General features: G+C 33.5%; 1 protein-coding gene across 1 annotated transcript in view; it reads right to left on the bottom strand.

The window, feature by feature from the left end:
- Positions 1–615: 615 nt before the first annotated feature.
- The window catches only part of LOC144838020 (uncharacterized), a 147,293-nt gene continuing 134,628 nt past the window's right edge, over positions 616–13,280 (bottom strand). Inside the window, exons 19-25 of the mRNA XM_078693357.1 lie at positions 6,869–6,963; positions 6,709–6,783; positions 5,817–5,969; positions 2,184–2,303; positions 1,952–2,048; positions 1,686–1,834; positions 616–1,016 (exon numbers count right to left, since the gene is read on the bottom strand). Of these exons, the coding sequence (XP_078549483.1) occupies positions 821–1,016; positions 1,686–1,834; positions 1,952–2,048; positions 2,184–2,303; positions 5,817–5,969; positions 6,709–6,783; positions 6,869–6,963 (885 nt within the window). The 3' untranslated portion in view covers positions 616–820. The remainder of the gene's footprint in view (positions 1,017–1,685; positions 1,835–1,951; positions 2,049–2,183; positions 2,304–5,816; positions 5,970–6,708; positions 6,784–6,868; positions 6,964–13,280) is intronic.

Genomic DNA, 13,280 nt, shown 5'->3' with positions numbered 1-13,280 from the left:
CATAGACAAGAAAGCAGAAGGCTACTTTATCAACTCCAATGCATTCGAAATGCATCCATCTGTGGGAGGGCTTCTCTCTAGTCTAAAATATGGCTGCCTCAAATCAAATAATCAGGCACACCAATATCACTACCCTGTGCCGAGAAAGCATAATCACCACAGGGATGTATTCTAAAACGATCCTTGTATACAAATTTTTTTTTAAATTGTTGATTAAGCCTGGTGGCCATCTTTTAGAGAACTTCTTCATAATATCCACCTTCACTACCACCTTGTCCGCCCTCTCTTACATAATTATTGTAAAAATGGCGGCCATTTTGAATTATGCAAATTAGCCGTTCCCATGGGGTCAAATGGCATCCAGCAGAAATTGAAATAAAGTATCAGGAACCAACACAACATTTGGTGATATTGCAAGAATTTGAATCAATCACTCTCATTTGAGCCCAGCAGCCCCCACTGCAGATTGAAGAACAAACTTGTATTTTTAATTGTAATTTAGTGTTGAAAATACCAAAAATGTAGGGATTTGTGGTGGTTATGGTGTACAGCCCATGAACTATTACTTCAGAATGTAATTCATTGATTTTTGTAAATAAATACAGCAATAACAACTTTTTGATTTATTTTGTTCAGGAGATTTTTTTAAATTCTAAATAATACACATTTATTATTAATTATATTTGTTCATCTGTTACTAACTTAACCTAGTATAGCAGAATAAAATACTGCATAATTTATTAATACAGAAACATATATTTATTGTTTAATAAAAACTAGTGGCCAAAAATATATTTTATTATGTTTTTAGTATTTAACATTAAGGTGTAGGCCTACTATGGTTCGGAGTAGATGTGCGCATATTAGTGCTTTTAAATGAGAAGTCTGGTGCTTGAAGGCCACCATGCTGTGAATTTTCAAACAGGTAGAGAGGGCTCTCATTAAGATTCATTGCATACGCTCGTACTTGAGCACGAGTGAGAGCCTGGCAGATGTCACTTGATATAGCGCTAGTCCTGAAAGATTTTAAATATAATATTAAAATTATATTTATTTCCACCAAAATACACAAAATATTTAAATATATAAAAACATCAAACAGGAGCAGGGCAGATAACTGAGGGGAAAGTTCCTATTTCCTAAAAGGTTTTGACTGCCCTTTAATATAAACTATACAGTAAATTATAACTTCAAAATTAAATTAAACTTTTCAATTCAATTTATTTAGTGTAGTTGCCTAATATAAAGAAATTTATAGATTGCTAATTTAAATTGAAATAACGATGGAGATTTATGAATATGAATTGGGAGATTGTTCCAAATGGCATTAAAAAAAGAATATTTAAGTGCAAACATGATATAGAAAGTAGGAAAATCTCTTCTTCGATTGATTACAGTTCAATTCCAGTAAGATTGTAAAAAAATGGAAAAGCAAAGGCAAGAGATATAGTTTAGAGAGATGTTGGTATTAATGCAATCGTGATCAGTAATTTTTAAATTAAACTAAAATCATGTAATATGTTAATTATGTAAATTGTAACTCAAATATGTATTAGCCGAATATTTATTCTAGTTGTGGGCGCATTACATGGCATACTTGGTCCTAATTTGCATCAGAAGCTTTATTCTGACAAATAGAATTGTTTTGGTTCCATATGGCATGTAAAATAATGGTTCAACTGTACCTGTCATTCTTTGAACTAATGACGCCATCTCGTCTGTCTGAGAATTTGCTGATAACATCTTTAAGATTATCCTGTAGATGGCCGATTGTTTCTTGATCTGCCAATCGTTGCATGTGAAGAACATGAAGTTTCCATTCAAGTTCTCTGATCTATTGATAAAGATTTTATGGAGTATATTTAACACCTAACTCTAGATGCCAGGACTTCTTTGTAGTCAGGATTCATAAAAACAATAATGTAAATACTGTTTTTACCAAGTTAATTACCTTCTTTTTATCATCACAATCATTCTCCTGTGGCACAGATTTTATTGATTTAACTTCTGATCTTAATTTCTTTATCATAATCTCTAGGTCTACAATACTAATAAAACATTACCAATTAGACAACACCTGAATTCTGTCAATGTGGCAAGAACAAATTTATTGGGAAATCAGTGGTAGTGTGAAGATGAAGAACAAGTAAGCCTTTATTATTGTTATACTTTATGCAGCTTACCTTTGATCACTTGAGTTTCTATCATTTTTAAAATGTTTTGACTTTACTTCCTTCTGCTTTTCTTCCCATGCTAAAATCTGCTTTTTTACACTACAAAGTTCCTGATCCTTGTCATTACAACTTAAAAAATAAATTTTGAATGTGATGATTCCCCCCACTTTGAAGTATCATGGTGTTTATTTATTTTTATTTATTTCAACAATATTTTACGATGGTGGTCCATCCAGCCGAAGCTGATCATTAGGGACCTAACCCAAAAATACATCATGACGAGACATAAACATGTAACAATAATAATTAAATTAAAATAATTTTAAGATAAAATAAAGCACAAACAATTTAGAATAAAAAATTATGAATGAAGCAAGTCAGATAGGCAAGTATTATACTTTGGTATACGAAAATACCGTTGACAGCAACTTTATCTGTAAGTTGTCCCAGATAGTAGGCCAACAATTTCCGATTCCGACCCTACAAGATTTAATAACTCGAAGAGCCACACATCATATTGTTATAACTTTCCATTGCAGGGGATATACGAAAATACCATTGATAGCAACTTTATTCTGTACGTTGCCCAAGACAGTAGCCACAAATTCCCCAGCCACTACAAGATTTAACCACACAGCTAATTGTTTTTGCACTGTAATTATTACCCTTGGGATATACGAAAATACCATTGAGATTGAAAAAAAAATCTTGTGTGAATAAGTGTTTTGTGGTTTTGTTTAGCATGGTTCAAATTGGAACGATGTCAGAAGGCGATTTTGACAGGAAATGGTTAGAAGATAAGCGGTCGCGACGGCTAAAATCGAAGCATCTAATATGAAAGAATTTCATGATTGAATAAACATTATTTTGTTTCAACTGAGTCCAGGACAAACCAAAGGAAACAAAACACCGAACTGGATGGAAAATGTCATTTATTATTAATGACGAAAGGGCAGTCACCTTATATAAGTAGATTATGGTATTGACAGTACATATAATACCGTACATTCCATGAAGGCTGCCCCTGTTATCTATACGGGTACGATGGGATGTCACTAAGTGCCTCGATGGGCCATCGCTACCACTAAACATTGATAGGAGAATAAGAGCCGGGAAACGTTATATTTGATGTCATGCTGATAACTTACTGTATGAAGCAAATGCAAATAATGTGGCCTGTAGTCAGATTTTTGTTCTGATACAGATAGTTATGTACTATAACATAGATACAGTATGTAATCAATCCATGGAATGATGATGTGACAAAAAGATGATAATTAAGAAATTAGTCATTATTCGACACATTAGATCATTTAGGTTTATGTTTTTAAATGATTTATTATGGAGGAGGACGGCCATTTTTAGGGTAATTCTGTGACATAATGTATCCCGAAGGGTCAGATCTAATGCCGTATGTTTTCACATAATTACCATATATCTATATATACTTTAATTATTATAATTTCGTATAGCTCAATGTGTAATAGTTAAGAAAAAGAATTAGCCGTTGTCTTTAATTTATTAAATCTTGTAGGGGACCGGAATCGGCAATTTGAGGCATTGCTGTCAATGGTATTTTCGTATATATCCCAAAGTCATGGGTAATTGATACTGTAGGATTTATAGCAAATCAGAGTTGTGTCTGTTGCTATCCCGGATGTTGAACGCGCAGTGAATAATTTCGTAGATTGAAAAGGACTGTAAAGAAACTAAAGTTATTAAATGCTAACCAGTGAATACTAAAGTTATTAAACGCTAACCAGTGAATACTAAAGTTTATGAATGCTAACCAGTGAATACTAAAGTTTATGAATGCTAAGTACCAGTTTAATATATGTTTAGGTACGTAGAACCATATTTAAGGTGGAATCTAATGTAAATATAGTTCAAATGAGGGACAATCTCAAAGTTGTTGTTCACACGTTGGTTGGCGATTTTCCCCCGAACTGTTGTTGAGCCTAATGTTAGCGTTAGCGTTATCAATTATTTATGGAATCAAGCGCTTTAACAAGTATCTCATAGGTCGAAAATTTACGATTAGTATGGACCACAAACCATTAACTAAGATACTAGGTCCAACCACCGAGGTGCCGGTAGTGGCAGCTAGTAGAAACGGTGGGCGTTACTACTTAACAAATACAACTACGAAATAGAATACATACGTTCAGAGGATTAACGCAGTGGCAGACGCATTATCGCGTTTACCACATAAAGAAGAAACCCAAAAACTTGAACATGCGATCTACAGTATCGATGAAGACTTTCCAATAAAACAGATGAAATTGAATGAAAGACTATTAAAGATGAAACTTTAAGTAAAGTACTTAATTATGTAAAGCAAGGATGGCCTAATGAGTCTGCATGTAAACTTCTAAGTGAAAATAATAGTTTGAAACCATTTGTACAGAGAAAGCTTGAGCTAACATGTGTTGGAAATTGCCTATTATGGGGTCCTAGAGTTATTATTCCTACTGAATTACGAGATAAAACAGAATTACATTGGGAACACCCTGGAATTTGCCAGATGTGGTGGCCCAAGCTTGATCTAGATATTAAGAATATGGTTAAGTTGTAATCCATGCCAAAGTGTTAGGAGTTGTTTACCTACCACACCACTTATTCATTGGAAATGGCCAACTAGACCACTGAGGAACTAAAACTAATATTTGCACATTTCGGTTTACCCGAGGAAATTGTTTGTGATAACGGTCCTCAGTTTGCAAGTACAGACTTATTTTGCCAAAATAATGCTATTGCATTAACGTTTTCACCTGTCTATCATGCACCCACTAATGGGGCTGCCAAAAGATCGGTTAGAGTCATTAAAGAGCGTTAACAAAACAAGTGATTGAAGGCAAAAAGGATAATATCAAAGTTAGACTAGGTAACTTTTTATTCAGATACAGAATGACGCCTCATACAACTACCAAGTGTACACCATCTGAATTATTTCTGAAAAGAAATTTAAGAACAAGACTGTCATTAGTAAATCCTAGTTTAGCGGAACGAATAGAATGTAAACAATATAGCCAAAAACTACATAAAGATCCTAAAACACAATCAGAAAGAATCTTTTCAGTGTCAGACAAAGTAAACGTGAAAAACATGAGAACACAAGGTAAAGGACAAGACAAATGGCTAAATGGCATAGTAGTAATAAAGGTATTAGGTCCAAGAAAGTATGAAGTTAAGATAGGACGATTGGTTAAAATAATACATCCTAATCACATGATGTTGGATACCACATCTGATGTAAAGAGAGAGAAAGGAAAAGGGAAAAAAGATGTAATCATTATAATATAGTTAATTTAAATCTAGAAGATCTTGTTTTTTTTATATGCATTTAAAAAAGGAAACGCTATATGTTTATTGTTACTTAGTTTTAGAATGTTATGTTGGATAGCCATACTATAATTAATACTGTATTTTACAAAACCAATATCTGTATCACTTGATTCAAATTTTAAAAGGAAGTAATGTAATATATTCATATTAGCAATTTAACGACTGGATTAGAGACAAATAAAGGAGTTCTACAAGATGGCTGAACATCAGCACATGGTCTGATTTCTTAGTAAAATACTTAGTGTTATCATTCATTCCCAGAGCACAATATATAAAACTATGCATATTAAAAAATACCTTTTCTCTAATTTTTGTTGAATTTGCTTTTCTATCAAGAGCTCTTTTGTTAGTTGTTCTACTTTCCATTGTCTTTCTCTTTGTTTTACATCATTATCATATGCAGATGATTGAATTTTAGAAAACTCTATTTTCTGTTCTTCCATACATTTCCTGATGGGGGGAGAGAGAGAGAGAGATAAAGGTTAGTTGGTTCTGTCCCTACTGAAAAAAGTTAGATCTAAAAAAATACAGTTTATTTCACTTTTTGGGTGAATTTATCTTTATGAATTACGTCAATCAATTTCACTTATGTAGGCTGTATGGACAGTGAAGCATGGTCGCCTGGTGTGAAGATTTAACATTTAAAAAACTTAATTATTACAGGATTTACGATACAATACGATAGGATAAACTTTTTTTTCCTGAATAAACTCCCTGCCACATGCATTATTGTACCAAAACACATTTCTATTTGTAGTAGAATTCATTGACTGCCAAGTATTTTTTACTGTTTTTTCCACTTCTTGATGTTAATTAATTGTATTATTGTTATTAGTATTTGTTCATATCTAGGGGCATTTATTTGATTATACATGTTACCATATTACACCCTCGAATAATCACCCAACCTATATATTCCAACTAGAAGCTATGAAAATAATTTGTTGCATCTGATAAAGAGGGGGCCAATATAGAGACACAAATGCTCGGACATTGCATCTGTGATGTTTAGATCGATTTTTGTCATATACAATAGAACTTCAAAATCTAGGCTTCTCGAAAGAATCCCAGATTAAAATAAATAGATCCTGTTTAAAATATTATATTCAATATTATTAATGACCTTACAACCATAAACATTGGAGCCCCATATATTTGTTTCAATTTTAATTGCATTTTGTAAACTTACATGACTGTTGTTAAATCTTGTTTTAATCTAGCATTCTCTTTCACCAGAATCTTGTTTTCATTATTTAGATCATCACTATAATAAAGAAAAGTTCACAAATATAAGTTTGTTTGGTAATATGTGTCATTCAAAACTTTAAAAAGAATTCAAATTGACTTACATTACATTTTGCTTCTCATACATTGTTTCATTGTTGTTTTGTAAAATATCTTCTCTGGCTCGATGCAATCTTAGTTCCTCTTTCTTTAATCGGTTCTTATAAAGAGATAGATTGATTGACACATGATAAAGTAAATTTAAATTTGAATTCAAGTCTTAACTATTTTATTTATATCATAAGCTAAAAAACTTGATTAAGTAATAGTTTTATTCACTCAATACAAATTTTTTTGTATGACTAGCATAGCTATAGCCACACTAAAAAAAACACTGTTTTAATCTAAGTGCAATCTAATATTAATTAATATGTGTTTATACACTCTACATGCTTGTAACGCAAATGTAATGCATGACTGCTTCCTCCATATTGTGTGATTCCTCCCTCCATGAAGAATCACTTTTTGAACTGCGTTGAAATATTTTATTTATACTGGGCGACCTCTTCAGTCAAAGACTAGTCTCCCAGAGGGCCCAGTTATGATCAATGGCTGTGGATCAATGGAGTGAGTGAACTCCAGCCGATTATAGCTACGTAATTTCTATGTCAACATGTGCATAGATTATCACATATACTGTATTCTTTTTATGCAAATTAGTGCTGCCATTATATATCTTGACCAATACTAGATACCTAACCAATTTGGTGTCTAGACCTATGTCCAGACTCCATGAAGAATCACTTTTTGAACTGTGTTGAAATATTGAAATATTTTATTTATACTGGGCGACCTCTTCAGTCAAAGACTAGTCTCCCAGAGGGCCCAGTTATGATCAATGGCTGTGGATCAATGGAGTGAGTGAACTCCAGCCGATTATAGCTACGTAATTACGGTTCCACTGTCCTAACCACTCTCTAACATTGGAATTGGAAAAACATTTTCTATGTCAACATGTGCATAGATTATCACATATACTGTATTCTTTTTATGCAAATTAGTGCTGCCATTATATATCTTGACCAATACTAGGGCCTGTTTCTGCTGCATACAAAATAACCGGTTAAAATCGGTGTGAATAAATTAAAATCGGTGTGAATAAATTAACTCCATTTTCTTGGCAGCAGAAACAGGACAAATTTGTGGTAACCGGTTAAATAATGTTAGTGGTGAATACAACATATGTAATCATTGGGCCAAACATTATGAGATTTTGTTTAACTGTGTGGATAACACGACTCATAAAGCATTTGTAGAGGAGACTCTAGAATACTGTCCGCCTGAGATTGGTATTAATGTCACTCCTGATCTTGTATCTAATTGCATTGATAAACTTTCTGTAGGAAAATCACCCGGACTTGATGGTTTGAGTGGTGAACATCTTAAATATGGTAGTAAACGACTTAATATCCTATTGAGTTTATGCTTTAATGCTATGCTGTGTCATGGTCATGTAACTAAAGATCTTGTTAAAGTTATTCTAGTGCCGATTGTTAAGAGTAAATCAGGTGATATTACTAATAAGAATAATTATAGACCTATTGCTTTAGCGTCTGTATTATCTAAGGTGTTTGAATCTATTTTGATCAGTCATTGTGGTAACTCATTGGAATCCAATGACTACCAATTTGCATTTAAAGCGAAACACTCGACTGATACGTGTATCTTTGTTTTAAAACATGTAATTGACTACTACAATAGAAATGGTAGTCCAGTTTTTGCCTGCTTTCTGGATGCCAGTAAGGCTTTTGATCGAGTCAATCACTGGACTCTTTATAATAAGCTCATTAACAATGGTATTAATCTTTGTATTGTTAAATTGCTCAAATGTTGGTATGAGAAACAGAGTTTTGTGATACGTTGGGGAAACTCTGTTTCAAATCCATTTACAGTATCCAATGGAGTTAGACAGGGTGGGGTTATGTCCCCTCTCCTTTATAACATATATATTAGTACTCTAAATTGTAGACTAAGTGGTTTGTGTCAGGGTTGCCAATGTAGAAACATTATCTTGAATCATCTTAGTTATGCGGATGATCTTGTTCTACTTGCTCCTTCTGTTGCTGGTCTCCAGCTATTGATACATGTTTGTGAAGAGTTTTCGCAAGAGAATGATGTTTTATTTAATGATAAGAAATCTTTTTGTATGCGTTTCTGTCCTCGTACTTGCAAACTTGAAGGTAATTCTATTACTAAACTTTTTGGTAAAAAACTTGCTTATGTTGAGAAAGGTACCTATCTTGGTCATATTCTTATGTGTGATTGCAGTGATGAGGCCGACATTCAAAGTCAGTACAGGTCTTTGTGTATTAGAAGCAACTCACTCAATTGTAAATTTATGAAATGCTCTACCAATGTTAAATGTTGTCTCTTTAGATCTTACTGTATTAATATGTATTGTGCAGCCCTTTGGTGTAACTATCGTATGAAGAATATTAGATCTCTTAATGTATCCTACAATAATGCTCTGCGCCGTATACTTAATGTCTCTAGAAGTAGTAGTGCCAGTGCAATGTTTATTGAACATGGTGTTCCTTCCTTTAACGAGTACATGCGAAAATCTACCTATAGTTTCATGCAACGTATGTTGAATAGTGGTAACATCCTTGTTGCTTGTGTTTGCAAACATATGCTCCATAACTCCAAAATGTATTGTAGATGGAGAAGCATTCTATATACTTAAGTTTAGTTTTATGGTTTATAAGTTTATTTATATGGATGATATTTCCGAAATAAAATGAAATTGAATTGAATTGAAAAGGCAGCGCAAAATAACCGGTTAAAAACACCCATTTAAATCGGTGTTAGAACGCCGTTTAACCGGTTATCGCTGAGCAATTCTTAGCTGCAACACGAAATAACGGTTATTTGATTGACAGTTGTGACCCCGGGTCAGATACCGTCGCGAACCATGTGTGTTTTCCATGTGGTTTTGACAGTCGAACGAAGAAGTGAACATGCATGTGGATGAATGAAATCACAAGATATGTTATTCAGTTGTGGGGGGGGGGGGGGGGGAGAGAGAGAAAGTACGGGGAAGGATGGCAGGCAATAGAAAAGATTCACAGATATATAAGAGCATTTTTGCGAAAGTAAAAGAGGAATTCGGGGTGGAGTTCCGAACTACCCAAGCTAAACAATTTGAGGCGTTATTATAGACGCCCTTAGTGCCTTTAATAGGAGAACAATGAACAATCTTACTTTGATCGTTTTACATAATATCATTTTTTAGAAAAACATCACATCGACCGAAAACAAAGGTTATCAGAGCCTTTGATAATGTATTAAATATGATTTTATTAAGCATAGAAATGTGTTATTATTTATGTTAGTACATAAATTTACGAAATAATGTTCAATACTCATTATTCTATTAAAGGCACACTATGTGCGTGCGATATTCTATGACTTGGATACTCTCGTTTGATTTAAGTTTTTGTGGCTAAACTCATCGTTTTGAACATAAATTCGGACGATTTTTGCTATATAAGTTGGGTTTTCATAATTAATTAACAATTATCTACTCTCGTTTGGTAGGTATTGCAACATTCTGAGTCTCGTTTTTGTTTCTGTTTGGTGTTTAGTAGGACCGCGCTCGCGAAAGACAACAGTCGTTCACGTGGGAAGGGCCGTGTGACATCGCCTTTTTGAGGAATTAGGCTAGATAATAATTATCCTAGGCGATCGGGCGCTGCACGACCCTCCCCATGTTATTGAAGGCGCCATGAGAATTAATTTTATTAGCGATGTTAAGTAGGCAAAAAAACAATTGGAGACAACATTTTATAATGTTAACATGTTTGAGATGTTCGGCGATATCACACACGTGTGTACTGACGTCGATTAAACAAACAGCCAACTTACTACTTCCGTCTGAGTGTATTGCGTTTTGGGTAATGATGACGTTTTGCTCGACGACCACCCATAGATTTAACCGGTTATTTTGAAGCACAAATTGAGCAGAAACGCGGTCTTGTTATTGTTATCTATTTTTAATCTATTTTAAAATAACCGGTTAAATTGCGTTATGCAGCAGAAACAGACCCCTAGATACCTAACCAATTTGGTGTCTAGACCTATGTTTTCATGGTCAAGGATCAAGGATCTTTTTAAGACCATTTGTGGATTGATCACATAATAAAGTTATGCTAATTTTATGAAAATTAAATCAATTTTTGCCTTCTCAATCAATACTAATGATAATCAAACTATTTTAGTGTCCATACTTATGTTTTTATGGCCAATTTTAATACCATTCGTGGGGTGATCTAATGTGTCAATAACCAGTTATGTTAATTTTATGCAAATTAATGCTGCCATTATTAAAAAATCAACTTAAGCTCTATCTACACTAGTAAATTTTATGTGACAAAAAAATGTGATATGCCCATATATAATGACTTAATATCACTACATCACACGTTTTTTGTCAAACTAGTTTGATAGTGTAGACAAAGCTTAATGGTAACCTAACCAATTTGGTTTTCATGGTCAAGGATATTTTTAAGATGTGTCAATAACCACTGTGTGTTAATTTTTCAAACAATGATTCTGAGTCTTATATCATCTAATGCAAAAAATACATGTTTTAGTGGAACACAAATACTGTCACTGTGCATGAATTAAGGAATAGAAGGATATGCATCGATGGTGACACCAAACGATTTTCTCGCTTCCCTATACTAAAGCACTGCTGTCAATCAAACAAACACGCTCTTTGAACTCCGTAGAAAAACGTAGCCATGTAGAAATCGTATGCGCAGTCTGATTGTTCTATTGACATATCTGTGTCGATGACTAATTGACAATATATTGCTGAACAATTCTGTTTTAATTTCATCACAATTGGACTACGAAAAGTTCACTTTCTTACGACCGGTAATTTTAATATATATAATAATAGAAGGTTATATTAATAAAATATGCAATTTTTATATTTGAATTATCATATTGACTGCGATCCCTGATCCGGGATTGGCTGGCTATGTATGGTTGTGATACGTCACCACTGACTCTACTACTCTCTAGCGCTCGTTTTGAAAAGTAGACGCAAAGGCAAACTTAACCATCAACAAACGAAGCATGGATTAATGAATAAAAGTACCTTGTCCATTATTATTATTCCCACAAGAAGTAGACAAAGGTGAGTATATACAGTAGATCATGATTACACGTTGTAGCTACTACACTTAAGATAGCCTACCAATAGCCTATATCAATGTCGGCAAATCATAGGGTTTACTAGTAGCAGGCAGAAGGCCTGTGCCTAGTATTCTTGCTGATTTTGTAATTTTACATGTAGGCTACTACTACTCTAAAAACATTAGCGTAGATCAATCGTGCCAAATGTAGAACATTTTGGCAAAATTAATGTTTTTTTAAACCCAAAGGTCAATATTAAATTTTCTTAGTCTCATCATATAAAGTCTTTGTTGACCCTTTTTATAAAGTCTGAGTGTATTTTGATTCCATTTTAACCGATCATCAATAGTGGTACCTAAGGCTGGTATTCATGAAAGGGGACTAACTTTAGTCCTGGACTATCTCTGGATTTAGTCCTGGACTATTTTGAAATGGTATTCATGAAAGGGGACTATCTTTAGTCCTGGACTAAACCTGGACTAAACCTGGACTAAAACCGGCAAAAGATAGTCCACCCAAGGGGTAGGTTTAAGAAAGTTAGTCCTGGACTATCTCAAGAATAGCTCGAAAAAAATGGCGGCCTGAGGTAAGGTAGGTTACAAGTGTGACAACTTTAAAACCATATTTAAGAAACAAAATATTATTAGGTGATCATTTAGAATAAAATGATCACCTATTGTTATTGTATGAAATCTTTATTCTTCTCTTTCTTATTATTTATTTCTCTCTGTACAAATTTGTGTAACAATTATCTCAAAAAGTTAAATGTCAATGATCACAAATTTTTGACAATGTCTTTTAAATACTTTAACTTAGCCATAATAAGCTTTTCAGTGTGATCACTCAACCGTGACGTCATTAATACGCGATTTTGTGAAATCACTCTATCAATCATATCTCCATAACTCTTTATTACATATCAATAAAATTCACTACATGTAAACTTCAGGTCAAGGGTAAAAATATTAGCAAATAAAAACTTGCGCGTTTCAAGGTCATGCGCGTGAAATTACGCGTTAAAAAATTAAAATGCTCCAAATTAAGTTTTGATCAATTTAGAGCATGAATTAGGTCATTTGCGTGTTTTAAAAAATTACTGCGCAAAACACGTTTTTGCGCGTGCGTACTTAGAAAGCGTAAAAAAATACAATTTTTTGAACAAATTGCATTCTACTCATCTTCCTTAGTACATTCACCAAATTTGAGTCCATTCCGACTTAAAATAACGCTATACGAGCACGTTAAAAATGACAAAATGCGCACATTAATTGTACAAAAGTGCTAAAAATGGTAAAAAGTAGGGCCTTTTTAAAATGAATATAACTCTTCAGAATG

The sequence above is a fragment of the Antedon bifida genome, chromosome 3 (assembly GCF_963402885.1).
Source record: "Antedon bifida chromosome 3, ecAntBifi1.1, whole genome shotgun sequence".
In the NCBI taxonomy this organism is placed as follows: Eukaryota; Metazoa; Echinodermata; class Crinoidea; order Comatulida; family Antedonidae; genus Antedon; species Antedon bifida.
Note: the sequence above shows the minus strand (reverse complement) of the source record. Positions and strands in the feature narration are given on the sequence as shown.